At 40.1% G+C, this 22820-nt stretch overlaps 1 protein-coding gene across 4 annotated transcripts in view; it reads right to left on the bottom strand.

Moving 5' to 3' along the window:
• SPSB4 (splA/ryanodine receptor domain and SOCS box containing 4) overlaps positions 1 to 22820 on the bottom strand; it is an 80009-nt gene that overhangs the window by 18447 nt on the left and 38742 nt on the right. Inside the window, exon 3 of one of the 4 annotated variants that reach the window (XM_071751832.1) lies at positions 7827 to 7923. The exons of the other annotated variants lie outside the window; for them this stretch is intronic. Within the exon in view, the coding sequence (XP_071607933.1) occupies positions 7847 to 7923 (77 nt within the window). The 3' untranslated portion in view covers positions 7827 to 7846. The remainder of the gene's footprint in view (positions 1 to 7826; positions 7924 to 22820) is intronic. 4 annotated transcript variants of the gene reach the window in all.

The raw sequence follows: 22820 nt of genomic DNA, 5'->3' as shown, positions 1-22820 counted from the left end.
CTGTTAAAGTAGATAAAAGAAAGGGGCTCCTGCAAATAAGCCTAGAGACAAGGTTACTCACTTGCCAACACCAAGAGCTAGCCTGAGTATTGCTGGCAAAGTTTTTAGTGCTAACTTATTAGCAAAAATGCTTGTCAAAGTAATTATTCACATGATGAATACGCTTCTTATTTTGCTTTATCATGACTAGCTGGAAAGAATCACAGCATCTCTTCAGGCTCCAGTTCAGATGTGCACAGCTTAATTCCATTATGAAACCAGTCAGTCTTGAGGAGCAAAGCCAGACGTCACTCCTTCCACTTAGTCAGACTTAAGTGCCTGGAAAAAAATCTCTTCCTTCAGCAGCTTTCAACATATTTGAATAAAACTGACTGTGAAATATACTGAGAGCATAACAGATGGCTTGTTCTGAAAACAGGCAGCAAAACATGTCAAGGAGATGGACACAGAAAGTGTCTTTCAGCAGTGAATTACAGAGTGTGAGTCAAAGGCAAAAGCTCAGCTATACCCTTGGCTCCTTCCAGTTTGTAAAAAGAAGAAAAAATCAGCCTTCAGTTTTTTCAGATCTGGTGTAAAATGAAATCCCTAATCCGGTTTCCTAGTGCCGAGCCATTAAATTGTAATATATGGTAAATGAATGGATTACATTAATTAACTTACATTGTTTCTAACATCTATATGCACTAATTCAATATTTAAGCCTGATTTAAGATAGAATTTAGCTTGGAAAGAGATGTTAGAAGAACTCACACAACAGAACTTGCTACAGTAAAAGCAGTAACGAGGAGAGGATGGAACAGACGGAAATCTAAAGTTCTATAACTCTCAGCATGAAGAGCAACTGCTTAGGAAATCACACAACTTTGGAAATGAGAGGTCTAAGATGAGCATCAGAAATTAGATGTGGAATAACCTCTCAAACCAGAATATGGATGTCCCAGCATTAGATATTTGTAAAATAGAGTGAATGGGGAAAGATGCTAAAGCCACTCAGCCCAGAACAACCAAGTCTTCAGGCAGATGAACAGAAGTTATTTATAAACCAAACAAAACTAAAACAAACAAACAACACACATAAAAACAAACAAAAAACCCAAACAAAACCCTAGGTCATGAAGTTTAATATTCTGCTACTGTAAATAGCAGATATAGAAGATGTCAACTGACTGAGTCTTACCTTAGAGCAGCTTAAGATCCCTTCTAAGATGTATCAGAAAGAGCAGAAAAGGGTCAGCCTTAACATCTCTAATTAGTTTATCCAATCATAAACTGGAAAGGGGTAAGACAAGGGTTTTTTTCTTCCTCTTTTATCACTCAAACAGGCACCAGAAAATGAAGCACTGAATATACAGCTATCAGCAAAAGAGAAATATTGTCTGAGCCACAGAAAAGGCACTCTGCATATCTGCAGTAACTTCTGGTGGCTTCTGTTCCAAGTCCATTTAAACAATGAACAGTGCAACCTAACAAAACATGTTTGTTCCATAATTTTACTTTTTTCTTTTAAATTTACTCTTGCTGTAAACTGTACCACTATTACCATGGACCTTTGCAAAATGTGTCTCTGACCCAGGGCAGTGAGGGCAGAGCAGAGCAGGGCAGGTGATGCTGGGCTGCTGGGGAGGCAGCTCTGCTTCCTGGCCAGATTCAACTCCCATTCCTGGAATTTGGCTCCATGACCCCTTCCCCTGGATCTTAAGCTTACAGGTGAGTGCCTGCCTACCAAATTAAAGCTTGTCACTACCTTGTTCCCGAGAGAAAGGCTGTTTGAAGGCAGCAGGTGTCTCAGGGTATGAAGTGTTCCTGGGAGCCTTCAGAGCCCTTCAGAACGTGCCTGGTTGGTTAAACAAAGCCCTGGCCTTTGGTTTAAGTTTTGCCCACACTGCCTGTTTTCAGATCAATTCCCTAACTACCATTTCTTTCCCCTGAAGTACCAGGCTGCAGGAGCACTGAGGTGTGCCAGGTGACAGCAGCCACTATCAGGAGACTTCTTGTCCTCCTGGAAGACTTTTAGCAGTGGAAAAGAGAGGAAAAACCCAAGTCCCAGCACACAGACAGCAGCACATGTCTGCATGCTCAGTCAGCAGCTGAAGTAACAGGTAATTACACTGTTCCAGAAATGGCTTGATTTCAAGTTGATAATATGCTTATAACTTAACTTATTATAACTTCTAATGTATCTTCCATTAGCAGATGGGCTGTATAATGTGAAAAATAAATTACAAAATGCTTCCTAGGGTTGCTTAAATGACTGATTTGTAGCTGCAGGCATCTAGCAAGTTGTGAATGATTACTGATGTAAAAAGAGCATCTCTAACAGGGACCACAGTAATTAGTCTTTAAAAAATTCAGTGCAACATCATCAGGAAGAATATGAAACCTAAGTAATTTATGCACCACAATTATACAATTTTTATAACTTAGAAAACTTTGAAGCAGAGAAATAGCGCATATAACACATGGAACCTGTGATTTCTAACCTTATTTAACAATACCCCTTTTCTTTTATATGAAAATATCAATTAAGCACAGCAAAGAACACACAATTTTGTCAGTTTAAATTACCATTACTACCACCAAATGTCTTTCTCCAACGATTCTCCTGTGGTGTGAAATAATGTAAGTGGCCTCCCTTTCTCATTTTATCTACAGCAGTAATTAATAAATCACTAGATTTATTGAGCTAGACATCCAAGAATAAACCAGCTATGAGTTACTGAATTCTAACTGGTATCATAATTTCTTACCATTTATATGCTTTTGGAAGAAGCATGACTGATTCCAAACTAAAAAGTGAATCAGGGAATGCATCCCAGAAGTCTGTCCCATTTCAGCCACTTTCTAGGCAGCACAGCACCCGCGATGCCAGCACTCCCCACCCAGTGCTCTTAATAAGAACCTGCATGCACTTCTGATGTTACCTGGTCTTCCTCACTGAGTATCTGTAGATGCTTCCCAGCTTGAGAGCAAACAGCGGAAATGAGTGATTTGATTTTGGAGGTAATGGAAATGCAACAGTGGAAGAGAGGGCAGCAGCATACAGGTAGATCAGTTGCTTACCAAGAAAACTGTTCAAAGAGGTTGGATGCAACAGAGAGGCTCTGACTACATGGCATCAATTCCTTGGTTAGCTTAGATATCCTAAGCTTTCCTTCTAACAATGGGATCAAGCCAAAGCTGGGCTGCTGGTCACCAGCTGAGACTCCAGCCCTCCACCTCCATCCTGCCCACAGTGTTACTGACCAATTGATGCAATACAGTGAATAAAAGCTAAGAACAGGCATTGAGCTGTTAGCATGTTACACCAATAAATGTCACCTATTCCCAGCTATTTTAGGATTGTAGGTAAATATCAATAGACACTACAAAAGAGTTTTAATCTTCCTGTCCAGCTACAGCTTGTCATGAATCAAAAATAATTTTGTTAGGGTTCAGTTATTTTTTATGAGGGTGAGCAACTCAAGTTAACTAGCTGAAAAATTGATGAATATAGCACCTTGCAAAACAGGACAATGTGTCACAACGTCCTGCTATCCGGATAAACTTCGGCTTACTCAGCTATCACCACACACTTCGTAGCCCGCCAACCAAAGCATTTCCTTTTAAAGTAAACATTTAAATTACAGATTATAAAAAGCAGTCTGTTTCAGCAGGTGCACTGTCAGTGCCTGCCATTCTCAAGTTTTGCCTTACCTACTCAACATGGAGAAAACATGTTGCTATAATTAAGTGAGCATGCCAAAAATTTCTCCACAGCTGCTCTGGGTAAAGTGGAGAAGAACAAATTTAAGCTTTAATTAAGACATCCATAAGGATACTCCATCCCATCCAGAGACAGAAAGGCGAGTCCCTATTCCCCAGCCATCCTAGGAAGGGAGTATCAGTGTTTCAACAGTCTTCTGACCTTCAGAAATGGTATCAAACATAGAAGGTGCAAATACAAAAAGATCTGCAAAGGGCAGCCCCTGTGCTGCACTACCTGGCAGGGTCAGGCTGAGTGGGAGCACACAGGGACCCAGCTCCAGATGTTTCCTGAGGTGTTGCCTGTCCCCAAACCTGCAGCATGCAGGGTCTGCCCTACCTGCTGCTTCCTTCCCTCCTACAGCAGTGCCCGGTGGGGTCACTGAGATCTAGCAAAGCTCTACAGACAAAATTATCTGAACACTGGTGTATCAACTGTGCCCACGTTTAGTAAGCCTCCAGTGACAGAGCTCTGCTGAAGAATTTAAACACTGGGGCTGCTTTATCTAAATAATGTAATTGTTTCCTAAATTCACCAACATCTGTAGACTTGGGGTTAATTTGTTCCCTTCAAATAAGATGGCAGCTAAGTAATAACAGGGGGAGGAAAAACCATTAAAGACCAAGAGAATTAACTGTATCTTACTCCAGCTCCAAGGTCATACATTATTCATGCATGGAGGACAGGAGTACACTCATCAGCTTAGAAGGCTACAGGGAACTCTGAATCTGAAGCTCTCCTAATTTGAAGCCATTAACAAGGCAAGCTGCCTTAGCTTCAAACAAATGCTAGTTAAGTGCTGCATTTCTGACAGAGCCAGGCCGAGGCAAAGGGACTGCTTCTCCTTCTCACAGACACTGCTGGAGCTCCTGTTGCAGAGCTAACAGGAGAATTTGACTGATCACCCCCAGACGCAGAAAGGAAACACGGAGGAATATTTAAACAACCGATATTTCTGAATGCAACAAAGAATTCTTGTGTAAGTAGATGTCAGAGCATGTGGCTATTATACAGCTTGCTTTCATGGGCCCTAATGAGACCATCAGCATTTAACACTGCTCAATACACAGCCTTCTAAATTAACAAAACCACAGAAAACAGCTACTTTGGATTAGAAGGAGCCCTTTTCATTTATTTACATCCACCGTGAAGTGCCAGTCCAAACTAATACTGCTTGTTTGCAATCTTTTTTTCTAAAAATACACATTTACAGTAGCTATTATTTCTCTACAGTATAATCATGGAAATTGCATGACTAGATTTCTTCTAGCCCACATATGTTAAATAAGTGAGCTCATTTTGTAGAAAATTTCACACCCATGTCTGAAATCTGTCTGTTATAATACAGTATTTACATTTCACTTGGGCTGCAAACTATTAAAACCACAACACCAATTCTTGCAGACAAAACTCACATTCACTGAAATCCTAATTGAAAACTGAAGAATTCTAAGCAATGCTATTCATGGTTAAGGTAGTGTTTGTGAAGGAGGGCTGAAAAACCTCATAGAATTATTTTGTGTTGGTCAACAAGCTCTATTTAGGGTGGTGCCTTTACCTTAAACCAACCTTTACAAGCTGACTACCCTTAATTTCTACTTCTCCTTTACTCTTTTACACATACTGATATGAGGTTGTTACATGATGTGCACAAGTTTAAACACAAAATGTGGAACAATGATTCCACTAAAAGTGTCTTGTGTTAACGAACTACATCTCACAAGCAGAGTCTCCAGATGTGACCAACTATTGATCCTTTCCTCCTTCTGCTCTACAAATCTAATGAACTATTGATCCTTTCCTCTCTCCCCCACATTATCTGCTTTGGCTGTGCATGCCCCTCCTCCACTGTCTAGATCTCCTTTTCTGTATGGCTTTAGGCAGGCCCCTAAAGCTCATCATTCTCCATCTTGGCCACGACTTTCTCTATCTGAATAGCTGCTGGTCTGCCCTGTGGTGTCTGACAGCAAACCTCTCAAGTCAAATATGGATGTCAAGCTGTGCTTAGCAATGCAAGAGCATTGCCAAAGGAGCTGGTTCTCCACCCCAGTGTCCACTGTCCTACTGTTAGAGCTGCTGCAGTAGGTACTTGTCACCTCCTGTTCTCCATGAGGCCTGAAAACCACCACACCACCCAGGGGAGGATGTTGTTGGTGAAGCGAGGTGGGGGACCTACTTCTGCTCATTCTGTCCTCACCCTTTCCACACGGCTTAACACATGAGGATCCTCCCTGTTTTCTGAGGTGGTTGGTACAACCCAGATGCCCCAGAGAAAGTCCAGCTGAGGCAGAAAGTTTCATCCCGGTCCTTGCTTGCTTTGTAAATCACTGGTGGTATTTGATGTGCTCTGAACTCCAAGTGGTTCCTTAAAAAGCAAAAACTATGAGTGAAATAACCCTTCCCACAAAGGTCTCTGATGCTCCCTGTGCCAGCCCCACGCCAGCCTGCACCACACAGACACAGGGAGGAAGGACACAGCCTCACACCAACCCCAGATGCTGCTTTCCAGGCCGGGGAGTGGCTTTCACCTCCAGAACCTCATGACAAAGACACAGGTATTTGCAGCTTCATAGTTTCCAAAAGTGATTTAGCTGCACTCTTCCCTGCTGATTCCTTTCCTCTACTGCTGAAAGCAACTCTGAGGTCAGGGTAAGTGAGAAGATTCTTCAGTTCTGCACAACAGAGGACAGAGAAATGCCCTTGGCTGTTCCAGACAGATCTGCCAGAATGGAAGTCTAACTACGACCATAAAAGTAAAATGTTATTTTTCAATAAAAACCTCCTGTTTTTTTCTAAAAGCATGGAAAAGCTCCAGTTATCATCTGTCAAACATAGCCAAGAGTCTGCCCACAACCCCCCCTTTCTTTACTAGCCACCAGGTCGATGAATTACTACTGCATTACAGCACCACCACAGACCTTCTCATTGCTTTCCTTACACAAATCCCCACCCTCCTCTATGGACATAAAATCCCATGACAAAGCTGTGCTTTGAACTCATTAGCAAGTGTGACCTCTCTCAAATAACTTACTTGCAATATCTTCTGTAATAATCACCATAAACCAACTGAAGCCAACTGCTTCATCACATACACACAGCAGACCTGCAGAACTCAAATATTTGCAATAAATCCTTTATCTTTGGCTTTTTAGTCTATTTATGGAAGTAATAGAGTTTAAATATGAAACAAGATGCTACAGTTGGTGGTACTTACAAAAGCATTATTTTTTCAATTGCTTTCTAGCTTAAAAAATGTACTTGTTCCTTAAGACTTGGAGTTTATCCAGGTTATCCTAGGAAAAGGCACCTGCACTACTGAAGTATTGGGTTCTATGAGAATGCAGTAAAATATGCAGCATGGAAAAGAGACAAAAAGGAATCTTATTAAAAAAAACAAAACAAGGGGACAAATTATAGTCCCAAGATAACTTTAAGAGTATTAAAAGTATGAGAACTTGACCCAAGGCACTTTTTAGATAGAACCCACAAGTATCCCCTCCACTAGAAACATTAACTTCACAAGTAAATGGACAAAACCCTCGGACAGCTATCCTAGAACAGGCAGGGACACTGGGGGAGGACAGGGACAGCATCGTGACCAGCAGAATGTTCTCTGGCAATGCAGTTCCCACTCTCAGTCATGTGACATTTCCACCACCAGTTCTGGAAAAAACAACCATTAAAAAAAAAGAAACAAAAAACCAAACACAAAACCCAAAACAACCAAACCTCTGAAAGCAGGCACCATCACAGTTAGAAACATGCTAACAATGATGAGCTACTGCCCAAAACTAACTTTCACACAGCCTCCTCCTCTCCCAAAATGCTTGATGCAACAAAAGCCTCATTGTTGTGGCTCCAGCCCAAAGCACACAGATGCTCACCAGATGCTGCCAGGCTGGGAAGAGAGACAGAGAAGGGTGCCTCAGCTGCTACAAACACAGTGGGGCTTGATCTGCTGCTACTGAAGTCAGCAAAAGAACTCCATTGCTTTTCATGACATTAGATGCTTTCTGACAAAGGCTTATCTTCTGCTGGCAAACATACAGAATGCTCTAGAAAGTTGTTTGATAAGTGGCCTCACCTTTCTGTCACTTCTCAAGCTCAGGAGATGCATCCACCAGTTAACCTTGCTCTGTCCAACAAGAGATGTCCTCTCTCTGTCCAGGCCAGGTGTTCTTCTACTGGGCAGTACATGACACACAGATCAGTCCTGCAAGACTGCATACTGTGTAATGTTCTGATCTAGGAATCTTACTTGATCTTCTGCTGCTACCATCTGAGCATTGCTTACAATTACCCATCTATGCACATTCCGAAGTATTATTTCAATCACTCTGATACCATGAGAAAAGATTTATCTTGGAAAACTAAAAAATACATTCTATCCCAAGTTACAAAAATGCTGCAGTTCGCCAGAATTTCAAAAAAGAGTAATAATGGAAAACTTCCACATCAAAGATTTCCATCTAACTTTGACTGAAGAAACCGTGCTTTTTATTTCTAACAGTACTTAAACACCTTCTGCTTATGCTTCAGAGTAATAACTGACCTTGGACACCAGAAAACTCCCATGAAAAACACTCTTCACCTTGAGATAGCAGCAGCAGAGACTATTCCAGAGTCTATAGTATAGAGCTCTATGAGGGTACAACCCATCCTGTGGGATAAACCTGGACAGGGAACAGCTTCCAGCTCTTGCTTTATCAAGAAAGGGGCCTCTGGAGTGAGTGTCACTGACATGCTCCAGCATGGAAGGAAACCCTGTGGGGTTTCATAGGGTTCCATAGGAATGCCACACACTGCTCTGATTTTTCTGAATGCTGATCCTGGTTCTTCCAAGTGGAACATTCACAATTCTGATTTAATGTTGAGGTTCAATAAATGATCCTCCTCTGAGCCTTACAACATCTGCATGTCAGCAAGCCCTTGCATGAAACACAACCAAGAGATCTGCCATTTGAAAATATGAGTGAAATGTCCTTATTTCTGGAGCTGCTAGGTATTCCTGAGCTATTTAAATAGATTTACCATTTTATTTATGACAGTTGACACTTGCTAACCAAATCAATGAACAGATTGTGGATCACCCCATTTTCAAAGCAATACAGGTAATTTAGACACACCATCAACTTTAAATCACACCCTGAAAGCCCAATATACACTGCTGTCCAACCTAGTATGAGTTCTTTAGACTGTTTGCAAACAAAACCCAAAATAAGTAAACACAGGATGACAAAAACATTACTACTACTGATAGCATGGCTTTACATCCCTGAAAAAACTGCAATTACATCCTTTGCCATAAACATCTTTAATTCTTTTGACAAGTACAGAGAGCTGACCCACTGCTCACTGAGTTACCAAGATTTATCAGCTTCCCTGGGTTGGCACTGTGTGAACGCACTGCACAGCATCCAGAACCAGCCCCTGCCACTGGCTTGCCTGACTGTGACAAATGTTGCCTTAAGAACAACAAAAGCCCAAATTTAAAATTTGCCTTTTGTGTTTTAACCTGAAGCATGAGAAAGTGTTTGGTCACTTCAGGAGCTACTTCTGTGTGCTACAGGCTGTTACCTTCTAACAGGCAGCTCCTGTCCTCCCTGTCTTTTCTTCCTCACAGCCTCTAAGAAGCTCAGCAACAAATGTAGATTTTAAAAGCTGATTTCTAATGCATTAAACAAATATCCTGATTGAGCCTAAAGTCTCCTACACTTCAAAAATTTTCAATAGATCTTGGATGCATATATGGAATTTTCTTCAAAAGGCACATAAAAAAGGCAGTGGTCAATCATAATGTGGGACCCCTTGATCTTTCACTTACAAAAAATTACATTTGCACTCTTACATATGCCATGTGCACACTTTTAGACCTCTGCTCAGGCAGAGGAATGGAAGAGACAGACCACGGTGCTGTGGCTGTATGAGCAGCATCCCCTAACTCCAGCTTCCCTCAGGTGGCCAAGTATCAGCTCCCAGGAAAAGCAGGCAAACTGCAGCAGCAGAGATGTTACCACCAGCTCAGGAGCAGTGAACAAGAGAAGCTGATCTCAGCTGATGGATCCCATCAGTCCAGTTTTTTCAAACAAAATGATCAAAACAGAGCAGCCATGTAAGTTTTTACAAGTTACATTAACAGGCGGTTGCAAACCCTTGTAGGGATAATTTCACCTTCAGAACATCATCTTAAGGCATTTTACAAAGAGGAGGAAAAAAAGATAAAGGAAAAAAAATTACTTGTTTCAGAAGCATGCTCCCCATGCCTATGCAGAAATAATTCCTTGCTTTTATTAGAATTAATAAAAGCTTAAAATGTTGTAGATTTGAATTTTTCCTCTTTTTATGCAATCATTCTGCAAACAAAACAGCCATTGGGCATGCATAAAGACAAAGATGGAAAAAGGCTTATCCCCAAAAGACCACAGTGTCAGTCTTTCCATAGTGTTTCTAGTCTAAAAATAGGTTTTGAAGAACTCATCAGTGCCACCAGGATTCCAAGCCCCCTGTTAAATCACGACCTCCTGAAGTCATGATTGCCTTTCTGCCAGTGCATAAAAGCAGCAGCACAACCTGCAACAATAGGAGGCTGTGAAATGTCCTGTGCTGTGACATTTTAAATATCATATTAAAAAACTAAAATATGCATGTTTCATTTAGTCATTTTAAAAAACTGTGGGATTTTTCTGTGCTTTTGAGAGGCTAGGAGGGAAAGACAGAAGTAGGCAGTGCCAGGGGCAGCATGGGAGGTGCTGGAGCATCACAGCAAAGCAAGCAGGGACCCATAGCATTTAACAGCTGCAGACAACTAATGGTGCCTCCCTAAGTGGGCAAAGAAACTTACGCTGAGTTGCAACAAGGAGCCTTCTGTAACTTTGCATTTGTCATTCCTCACTGCACAGGTGTCTCCCGTGCTTATCATAAAGCAGATCAGTGAGTCCACATATGGGGTCTTAAACACATTGTGCTAACATGGGGGCTAGAGAGCTGCTGATACTTCTAGTCCTGACCAGCAGCTGCTCCAGGATTATCACATCCATAAAAAGCAACAGGTGCTTGTTCACAAAAACCAAATTTATTCTCCGAGATTGTCGGCCTGACGGCCATTATCCACAGATACACATGCAGCTTGGACTGGATTCCTTCTCCTCATCCCCTCATTCCAGAGTTTTAAGAAATAACTCTTGATAGTCTGCAGCCATATGCCAACAGGCTTTTACCATCTCGGATCACAAGTAGCCAGGGATAGACCCAGTCCACAAGAACTGCCCTCTCCCTGGAACCAGCACACCTCATCTGCTCAGCCTCCACCTGCTTCTTCGTCTCTTGCATTTCACTAGCTTTATTTCTCTCTGCAAACGTGCTGCAAAAACATCCTGATCACTATCAGGCTTTGTTGGTACTATGTTAAGCACTGCATTTTAATAGAAAAAAAAAAAAAAACAGAACACAAATTATGTAAAACCTCTATCACTCTGTATTATGTACCTATAGGAAAGCATTTTGTTGGGCATAGCTCTACTACTGAAGCAAATACTATTTTGCAATACTATAAAAATCCAAATCCATTACTAAATACATATATTGCATGCACAGGATTGCACAATGATATCAAATCAAACAATAGACATTTTAATGCAAACTGTCTAGTCATAAATTTCAAAAACTACAATGATTAAATGCAAATTTAACAATAAAAATCTTATGGTTATAAATTGGTTTTTAATGAAGGAGAAATGAAGCTAAAAGAGACGTGTTTAAAAACCTCCTAATCTGATATTTTCTCTTTTTTTCAGTTGCAGGGCGATACAATTTTAAGTTTCTGAACTTGTTTCCTTGGTTATCAGTAGGATGAAAGTTACCCACAGTTATGACAACACACCTGGAGACCTAGCATATACCCACTACTCCAAATATGTGGAGCTAAACCAGCTGAAACTAAAAGGTTGGAAACATTACAGAAAAGGGCAGCATGCCCTCAAGGAAGAGGAGACGCCAGGCCCAGAGCCAGAGAAATACCAAATGGAAGTACCCTTCAGACAAGTCCACAGCACCTGCTGCAAACCCTACTGATACCACTGAGAGCAGGATTCCCTCCCACATGACACCTCTAGGAATCAGACATCCACACGTTCTGCTGTGCTTCTAACTGCAACTCATACACAGCTTTTCAAAACAATAAATAGACCATAATACAGTAAAACAGTCCTCTCAGCCCCCCAAAGAAGAATAAGAAATGGAATGTTTCAGACTGCATACTACTATTTACAGTAATGTTTTACATATTCTCCATTATCTTCAATAAACTTAGTAGCATCCAAGTCAAAGCTTTTTCAGAATTAAATCAGACACTGATCAAAGAATACCAATTCCATCAAGTGCTACACAAAGCCCTCACCACACCACTTGTACCAACAGCTCAAGCAGAGGGATGAATTACAGGGCAACATAGAGCAATAATAAACTTGGAATCCCCACCTGGTTATAACATTTCTTACAAGTAAGATGTGCTCACCACACATCCCACTGAAATTTCTTAATTACAGGTATAAGAAACATGTTTCTATTTTGTGTGATTTTACTTGAAAAGGGAGACCATTGCACTCTAAAAACTATTCTGCAGTGGCTTCCTGGATTCTGCCCCATAAACACTGCAGTAATTCATTTCAAGCCACTCACCCAAGACACAGATACCTCTGCAGCAGAGACTGCCAACACAATCAGCTGCTTCTGAACCAGCAGAGAAGTTGGCAGCCTTTCATGTCATTCAAAAAAAATTAGGTAACTGCACAAAGAATAAACTTCAAAGTGCTTGTCCAGAATTCCCTCTGGGAAAGCACATCCATTTTTCACATTCTAATTCCAAGAACAGTCTGGTTGGTGCTGCTTATTTATAAACATCTAAATAACTTTTTAAAACTAAATAACAAAATTCATGTTGAATTCTAAACCCTCAGAGAAAGATATCATACTGTGCTGTACTGCACAAAACAAGTATGTTCGCTTCCTTTCAGCTACATTAAAGTTGAAAAGATTCCCAAGAGGATGATTCAGCATTAAACTGGTGAATCTCTCTCCTCAGAACACATACAATAATCATCCTCATCTTATTTTTGAATCCTTAATGCGTGAAAAATAGTCAGAAGAGAGAAGTTTTCATTTACCATTCATTATTTGTATTTTATGTATGAGAAAGGATTAGTCCACTGATGGGTTCAAGTTCACTGATGTTCTTTAATTGGCAGCAACATGTTGGCTGTAGCCACCTGTATTTTGTCCCCAGCCACCTGTATTTTGTCCCCAGCAACAGCGTGTACATCAGGGCACTTCATTCCTCCTCCTGTTTCAGGGAGGAATGCACATGTCAAAATACAAAAAATTACATTTTATAAAACTAGGGTCCAAAACCTTGGAGGAAAACAGGGGGAGGAAAAAAAAAATAGTATTGCTTAACTCATATACGCTCCCAAGCAGACACTAAGTATTTCCAGGGCATTAAGCATTTAAACCCTCAGCCTAGGACCTCTCCTGCTTGTCTGGAACCACATACAGGATGTGGGGCCCAAGCCTCAGGAGCTTGGGAAGTCAGGGGGAGCCCTGGGAACCACAAGCCAGGCAGGATTATCAAGCTCCCCTCTCCCAGGCCTCCCTCTGTGGATCCTACTGTGAGTACATTTGATGTAAACATTTTAAACATTTCTTTAGCAGAATTACAGATTTTTATGTTAATTTGAGAAGTCTTTGACAGAAGCAGCAGCTCTTTGAACGTGGACTACATATAGCTGGGCTGAAAGGAAAAAAGAGGATTTGGTGGTTTTGTTGTTTTAGTATCTTACACTTCTTCCTACTGTAGCAGCACAAGCAAGACTATCAGAGACCAGTGTAAAAGCGACATCTTTGTTTTGCAACCACTTTCCATTTCAAAGCAGCAAATCCAGACATCAGGGTTCCAATAATTTCTTAAATACCATTTCCATACACAAAGCAGAGAGGTAACCTGCTTCTTCTGTTCTGTACTGTGAAAGCTTCCAATCTGCAGATCCATTTGATAAAGGCAAGGAAAAAAAAAAAAAAAAAAAAGATATATGTTCTCCCTGGGGCTTTTTGCTAAGGAGCTGATTTGCATGAGGCATTACAAATTAGCTTTTTTCAAATGAATGCAAACCCCTTAATTTACTCTATGCACATATTTAACAGATTATGAAATTAAGCAAATATATCAATTGTAATTGCTGTTTTGGACAGAGTTATCCTGGAGTGATCCTAACCACACTAGCAGTTTCAGAAAGAAAAAAGGGCTTTAATTAACAGTCACACTGCTAACATACTATTCCTGAAGGAAAGCTACAGCTGCCCATAAGTCACCTGACAGAGTACAGTCTCCTGGATATTTATTGTCTATATGGCTATTTTGCAGAATATAATAATAATAATGTCAAGCCTTTCTGCTGTTCCCTGCTTTTGGCCATGTTTCTCATTTGCCTTTGGAAGCAACTATATTGCTTTAACACCTTGGTAGAATTAAGCAGCACAAATAAACAAACCTCAGGTATGCAGGGGAAACTGGTTCACTTCACACACTTCAACTGATTTCCAGGTTCAAATGGAGACATGGAGTTCATGAGCCTTTAACCACAGAAATACAAAAGGCCATGCTCAGAAAAATTTAGTCCACATCCTTTTTCAGCCACAGCCTTCTCCAGCGTTTGGAAAGCTAAATTCAAGACTTCAAACCCAAGATGTCTACAATTAAGAAATGCACTCTGAGAAATGCGTTCCCCACGCCACAAGTTTAGCCCCAGGCACAGAAATCTCTGTACTCTCATGTTCAGATTTTTATTATTATTATTTTTTAGAAAGAAAACTGTATTAAGATAGGAGCCCAGAGCAACAGCCTACAAGTACATAATTTCCATTTAGTTTGTGAAGGCAACAGACACCACAGGAACACAGGGTCTAAAGAAGAAGAGCTATTACCCGTAGCTATTTCAGCACCTTTAATCCCTTCCCTCCCCCCAGGTTTTTTCCAGTGAGATGGGCTCAGCACTACCCTGTCTGATGTCAGTGGTTATTTTGTGCTGATTACTGAAATCAGATCTCCAGACAGGATATATTTACAGCTGTCTATGCTGCCTTACAATAAGCTGATGGATGACTCATTCTTTTTTCCCCCTCAGCTGAAATCACTAAAAGGAAGATGAAGGCAGTGACAGCTGGTGGGAAGCAAGGGTCCCTTCCATCTCCTGCCACAGGGGAGCTGAGCTACAAAGATCTTGCTCTGTATTTAAAATACACCACAATATAAGCCTCTACCCATGTCTGAAATGACCCCCCAAAAAGTCCCAGAAAATTTATAATTTTGAAGATTTCAATATATGTATATGTATTTATATATGTATTTCAATGTATGTAAACCTACCAATGAACAGGCTTTTATTTTGAGGCACAGTACCTGCATGCTCACCAAGGGCTAATGTCCCAAAGTGCCTGGCCCCTTGTTGTGCACATTGAACAGAAAACACAAAATTAAAAGTCAGTGATCATATACATAAATACGTCACAGGAGGATGAAGTGTTAGTAGAAAAAAACCCTGGACTTTTTACATCAACTATCTAGACTGTGCAGATTTGCCAACAAAATATGAGCAAATGGTGGGCTAATAGCACAGCCTGAGAGATTGTCAGCTCAGCAAGTCTGAAGGCAAAAAGCATCTCTCCTCTTTGTGTCAGTGATGAAAGTTCTCATTAGCACATACTAATGTCAAAGAGGTCAAGTGTAGTCATTGCATGCTGGCCTCTCATTTCTATCAGCATCAACCGGTGGGGCTGTGTGCTGGTTTTAAGTCAGTTTATTACCACAGCTGATTATCCTAACATATGGTGCATCAACAAAAGAGAGAGTCTTTCATAAGCCCCATCAGCACCAATGAATCAGGTGGCTCAGTAAGACCTGCACCTTGCCAGCTTCTGCCACTGTTGGTCTCTTTCTATGGATTTGGGTCAGGCATGGGGAAGTCCTCAAGCAGAGGTAAGCATGTGCCTTCATGCCAGTGGCTTCAATTTAGGCACACATTTGAAAAATTTCTAAAAAGAGATGATGTCCTGAACTGGGATTGGTGTTCAGTACACAGCCATGGCATGAGTGTGTTCAGCTTGGAGACTTGGAAGTAGTCTGCAGCATCACATGGAACTAACATCTTAAAAAAAAAAACAAAACAAAAAAACCCAATATTGTGTGCTATGTAAAAGACATCCAACACATCCATATTGACTGAATGGTTCTTCAGTTATCAAGTTTTCTTGTTTATGATTTAAGGTCTGAAGTCAAAACAGAGCTGCTAAGCTACCCCATCAAGATTTAGCCTCCCAAAACCAACTTCTCTCAAAATGAATGACAGATGTGGGCAGATTTTTAAAATGCCTCATTTCTTAGTTTCCCTTTTGCCAGCTTGCAGAACTACTTAGCAAATACTAGAAAACAACAAGGAACAGACATCTCATCTTTATCAACTTGCCATATAAAATAAAGACAGAAGCAAGATATTTAATCTGGAACTGCTACATGAAGCACACCTTCCATCAACAAAATGGGATTTTAAACACATACTTAGTGTTTATCTCAAACATTCCATAATGACCTGCTGGGTAGAAACAACATAATTATTTTTTTCTCAACTCTTTATCTTCTTGGCCCAATGTTTTGCTGGACAAAGCTATATTCAGTTTTCATCAGTCGTAGGAATCTTACTGACAGTGACAACTGCAGATTTGTTAAATGAACATTGCCTCAGTCAGCCTAGAACTATCAAAGAAAATATTTCATGAAGACATTTTCCTTCACAGTGTAAGGAACTGAAGTGGCAAGTAAACAAGGGTTTAGTAAACAAGGGTTAAGTCTAAGAAAAAGATTTATCAAAGTTAATAAATTGAAGTTAACAAGTACCCAAAGGGCCTCTCATCAGCCATTTCAGGTGAAGACCACATCTCTAAATCTTATCCTTTATGGCTATACAATTTATGTTAGGAATATCAACAACCAGAGGGATTTGTCTTAAAGGTATAAATTAACAATGACAATAATATGTTTAAGTATTTGGTACACAGGATATTGTATCTCAACCAGAAAGCTTCTAGTACCAGTAGTTTGGAGACAAGCAAGAGTATCATCCAAAACATTTTTCTAGTTTAAAGAAAAAGTCTAATAACATGGGAAAAACTCCAGTTCTTGCACATCATTTCCTCAAATACATTTGCCACGTTTGAACATACCCTTAAAATGTGCAAAAGAAAAAAAAAAAAAAACCAACAAAAACCTCAGAAATTAATACATCAGTACTTTTTTTTTTTTTCAATACTTATGCCCACTGTAAAAAACAAAACAAAACAAAAACCAAGCAACTAAGCAGGTATACCTTAACTCGTGCATACAAAATCCAGATTCCTGAAATTTTGAATACTGAATTACAAGTTTACTATCAGCCTTCTGGGGAAGTTTAGTCACCCAAAACTACAGCTTATAAAGTCTGCTGATTGCTTATCTCCAAGCAGCAAACATCCCCGAGGCTGTCTGCAGCCCTGTGGGATCACCATCTACTTTAGAACAAGCTCCTGACTCGGATTGTTTGTGCTAAGTCACGGCATTTCCTTCCCATCTGCAAAGGCAGAGGCAAGCTCAGGTTATTCCTTCTTTCTAAAGGCAGCTTCGGGAACTCCACTGATCCTCTCAAAGGACACAGCAAACTTGGCACCAGCAAACAACAGCACTGATTTTCTCTGACTGAAGGAGACAGCCATGGAAATAGCACAGGGGGAAATTAACAATTCTTCTCACAGGCTACCTCATGCAGAAGAGAAAAAAACAAAACACAACAAAAACCCAGCCAAAAATCTTTGTTTCTAGACAGGATAAAATACTGACATTGCAACCTATTTAGCATAGCAACCCAATCAGTATACTCTAAACACTAACCTGTCTTTGCTGTTCAACTTGCTTTGCTCCGGGGGATATTGATTTTACTATACAGCTATAATTTAGGGAGTCATCCAGAGTAATTATAAATTCTGTTGATTTGCTTCCTTGCTTCTGAATGTGACTTCAAGTTCATGACTAGACTCTACATCAAACAGGAATTACTATAAACTGCCAAGAGTTAAATTATCTTCTCAACTCCCAGCCCAAACAAACAAACAAAAAATAAATAGTCAATTCTTTATGTGGCCCATATTGCATTATTGATGCAGAGATAACATTAAATATCCATAATCCCATTAGCTGCTCTCTAAAAGGAATGGTGTATTTAATACAGGGAAAAAAGAATACTGTGCTGGGACTGTAGGAGATGAGCCTGATGCCAGCAGTCCACCTTGAGCCCAGCAGCTGCCACTCACCCAGCCATGAACTACTCCAGAGCCTCAGAGGCTTTGAATACCAAAAAATCTGTCACATTTTTCGTGCCTTATCCAGCCAATGTAAATCACCCAGTATTAAAAGTTACTCTGCAACATATGTTCCTGAAAACCTTTAACTTCCAGGTCTCACAGGGAGGGAAAGGCCCGTGGCTGCCTTGCTGTGCCCCAGAGCTGAAGGAACCCATCCCACCCTGGTTTTCCATCTGGTTTTCCAACGCAGTGGCCACATTATGGTACTTTTCGGAGTTCTAAACCTGCTCTGAGCAGCCACAGGCGAGTGACCTTGGCTGCTATAGCTACAAACTACACAAGTGATTCCAAGGGTGCATTTTCATAGGACTCATTTGTGCTACCACTGAAAAATCAGGAGTGGAGCAGGTGCCCTGGCTGTGCAGCACAAACCCAAATCAGCATTTACTTCTGTTGAGACTGAATGAGTCTCAGCAGCTCCTCTTCAGCCAGAAGAATAAAAATCAACCAATTCTAACCCCGGTGACAGCCGAAGTCTCACCCTCCAATCTCCTCATCATATCAAATACATGGGATACATTGCAATCAAGGTCACTGAGCTTAAAAAAAAAAACAGCTTGAAAGTAGGGGGAAAACACTGCATACCCCCTGATAAAGGGTAATAAATTAGCCTCATTATTAAAACTTACAATTTACTGCCAGTTCATATTATCCTTCTAACCAGCAGTTCTTCCTGGCCCCTAAGGATGTCAACTGGGAGAGCTTTCTCATATTTTTTCTCCCAGATCACAAACACCTAAACCATGATGCAGTTTTGGGCTGATGGAGCACTCGGCAAGGAGGGAACCATGCAGGAATGGGTGCAAGACAGCTGCATACAGAGGGCAACCTCATCTCTGATAAAGATAGAGAGTGGCTCTTCCAAGCTTGAGAATGTTGCTTTCATTTATTTATACCCTTATTGATATGGAGATGTACAGAGAGAGTGGAAGAAATCTGATTTAGGAGTTGATGCGGAGTTTTCCAAATAAAATGTTTCTAAGCTTTTCTAAACAAAAGCAAACAAATAAGCAAGGCTCAAGAGTGATTTTTAGAAAAATAAGCATTCCAATAATATAGTATGCTTTAAAGAGGATATTTGGCTTACCACTTTGTTTACACATACTTTAAAATCTTACACTTTTAAACTGTGATGGAAATGTATGGATTCGCTCACACATTTTTCAACATTTATCCTCTCTAATTGCTCAGCTCCAGGAACTGTTTGTCAATGGAAGCACAGTTAAATGTCTCTCTAAAAAAGTCAAACAAGAGACATTTTTTTTCTCCTCTTCATATATATTTGTTCCATCCCATAATGGGAGCCATAGTGCCTGCAGGCAGACCCCAGGCAAGGATATAAATCCCAAGGAACCCCAAGAGCTGAAGAGAGAGATGCAAATCTTGCACCCAGAGAGGGACTGCTGTTTAGTTTGGCCTCAGCCCAACACAAGCTCTCCGACTAAAGAAGTGCCAAGGTTTTTCCCTTGCCTTATGAACTTTCTATGAGCACTTGGCCATGGTTAACTCTACAGCTAATTGTAGCCACCTAAAGCAAGACAGAGAGAACCCATTTTCTCCACAAAATGTTTCTTTATAATGAGGCAATGTCAAGAAAGGAGTGAAATAATGAAGCCTGTGTTTCTAATACAGTAGCTCTCTAGGCAAAGGATTTTTGTAATAAAAATTAATAGCAAGTAAAAATTTGCACTAAGAGCTTATGCAACAAATGCTTTTAAAATTTCTTTTAAAAAGTACATGAATGCACACCAACAAAAATAAGCATCTGATAAAATATTCTCATACAAAAAGCTTTCTTGTCTATTGTCCATGTTTCTTACAGGATTAAAAAAAAATATGCTGATGTCCATTTGAATGTGAGTCAATTACACTACAAAGTTCAAATAAGTCTCTTACTGAATGAAATAAAAAATGAAATAAGAGTCTCCCTGACTGATTCAAGATATCCATAACCAATTTTTCTTAAAATGCAGTATCATTTTCAATAAACTTCTCAGGGTTAAGAAAAAAGACAGAAGTTAAAAATGAATGCTTTTTTCTTCTTATAGTCCATATTTTTTAGATAGTGGATGTGTTGCTAGTAGTTTGACTGGGACAGGAGCTATTTGTTCATGGTACTTTGGGGGAGGAGAAGATCTGCAACAGTCACACCAACTTCAGTGACTGCCGAAAAACTGATACTTTGTTCCCTGCCTTCAAATTCAGCAGCAATTATATTCCACAACCAGCCAACTGAGACCAAATCTGCCCCAGCAGCAGTTGCATTCAGCAACCTGCTGCAAGAGGCAGCTTTTGTCACCTCTTGCCTTTGACTTTGAGGATATATTACACAAGACAGGTGGATGTGGTGCTCAGGGACATGGTTTGGTGGTGGCTTTGGTAGCGTTGGGTTAAGAGTTGGATGCAGTGATCCTAAAGGTCCTTTCCAACCGAAATGATTCAGTGATTCCATAAAGCATCGGTCTCCAAATCCATGCAGAAACAAGACAGAGCAGGCTGGTGTCAAGTTGCCAAAAGTTTAGGCTATAAATACATGATATAGATAGATGTGCATCTATATAATATATATAGAGAGGAAGCAAACCAGGAAGGGTAATTTTGCCATGACAAAACTCACTTGATGTGAACCACTGCAAAGGTAAATGAGCAATTGTAGCAGTACCAATTTTTACCCATTTTCAGGATAACATTCCTGTTTCAGAGACCACATCAATAACTTGATCAGTGCCAAACTGTTAGCATAACTCACATGAATTTGTGTCTAATCAAGCAGATATTAAAATTACTCAGCAAGAGGCATTTATTTGCTTCCCTTGCTATCCTGAAGCACTTTTGATAGGTTTGATTTCTTCTGGTGGTCTGTCTCTACTTTATATAGACAGACAAAAGGCAAAATAATTGCTGCTTTTCCTCAGCAGTAAAATTGTCATGACCAGTTCTGAATGAAAGATCAGCATAGGATCTATAGTTATAAGGATATATAGTATAGCTATAAGGATACCAACACGTACAGCTTCCTAAAGGTTACCTAAATATGAACAGATGCTCATATTCAGCTCAAGGAAAAAGGTAGAATTAATTCCACCATCGAGCAATAGCTAGCATTCTGCTATGGTCTAATCTTTACAGAGGACAGTTTTTAGGCTTACTTATAATAATCCATTTTAAGCTGTTTCCATTTTAAGTTGTTGAAACTGTTTTATAAAATGTGTCTGACAAAAATTTGGTTTTAGTCTCCTGGAACTATTTTAAGCATTTAGTTGGTAATGGAAAACACATGTGAGAAACAGAATATCAATTAATTTAGAGAGCAGTATTTCCAAACTTTATTTTAATCTTATTCATAGAGGTGAAGTGGAAATGAAATTCACCTTATATGACCAGACAAACCAGTCCCGCAGTCCTTGCTTCAACTCCTATAAGCAGCTTCAGTGCTCTTCAAAATTACTTGACATTTTATTATATGGAAGTTATACTGTGTCTCTTACCATAGTTCATTATATGCAAAGTCACAAGTTCACTTCTCTTACCTTTTGTCATTTTAATAAACATACAGCTAAACCTGGTATTTCACTAGAGCACTTCACATTTGACAGATTTGACACAAGGCCTTCCATCATCACTCTTTCTGTGCCATTTATGAATGCATAAATATTTTTTAGATATTCTCTACAGTTATTTCTTTTCCAGGCTAAAGAATTAAGCCAAAACAAACCAGAGGTGGTTTGTCACATAACACATGAGTGAGCTGCCGTGTGCTCAAGATGCAAAAAGCTTACACAGCTCCACATAAGATAACCAGAGAGTTTAGGAGACTATTAAGAGTTACTGAATACATATACATCTGGCTAAGTCACTAGAACCCGGATGATTAGAGGCTAAGGGATCACCCAGATTAAATAAGCTACGTAGAGTAACAGAAAGGAGAGGGATCATGCCACAAGTTTACCCAGTTTCCACATCTTCCCTTAGCCAAGGTTGTCATTATGGAAGACTGCAAGACAGAGCTACATGGACCATTGGTCCGACCCAGATTTCTGTGTTCCTTCCTTATGCAAGAAGCCATACTTTCCTTCTTATCCAGCCTGTTAAATTTTTGTATTTATTTATTTTAGTATTTATATACTAATTTTTACTGCTGGGGAGAAGGGGTATAGGAAGACAGGTATGGACAGACGAGCACACAGTACTCAAGATACAAGCTGGTCGCAATAACAAACGGGTTTCCTATTTTGTTTCAATTCCCACCATATTCACCCGTTGGATCACTCATTATTGATATTTTCATAATATGCAGAATGCCTCTAGGATCTCTTTCCAGGTGACAATAGCCCATCGTGCACAGGAACTGTTCACACATACTATGTACAAGCAGATTTGTTGCCTTCTCCCCTGTCATTCCCTATGCATAACTGGCACATAACATCACTCGATTTTACCTACCACTTGATTACCCAGTTGCTAACTACTGAAGGACTCCTTGACAACTCTCCTTGGAGTCACATTTAGATTTATTCACTTTGAAATTTTACAAATTTTTACTTTGCTTTCTTTTTCTGTTCATCATTAACGTATTCAGCAGAGTTGATGCCAGTCCAGATCCTATTAGGGATCTTTTTGCAATTTAAAATCCAACCATTTG

This window comes from Heliangelus exortis, chromosome 9 (assembly GCF_036169615.1).
Source record: "Heliangelus exortis chromosome 9, bHelExo1.hap1, whole genome shotgun sequence".
NCBI lineage: Eukaryota > Metazoa > Chordata > Aves > Apodiformes > Trochilidae > Heliangelus > Heliangelus exortis.
This window is presented reverse-complemented; position numbering and strand designations above follow the sequence as displayed.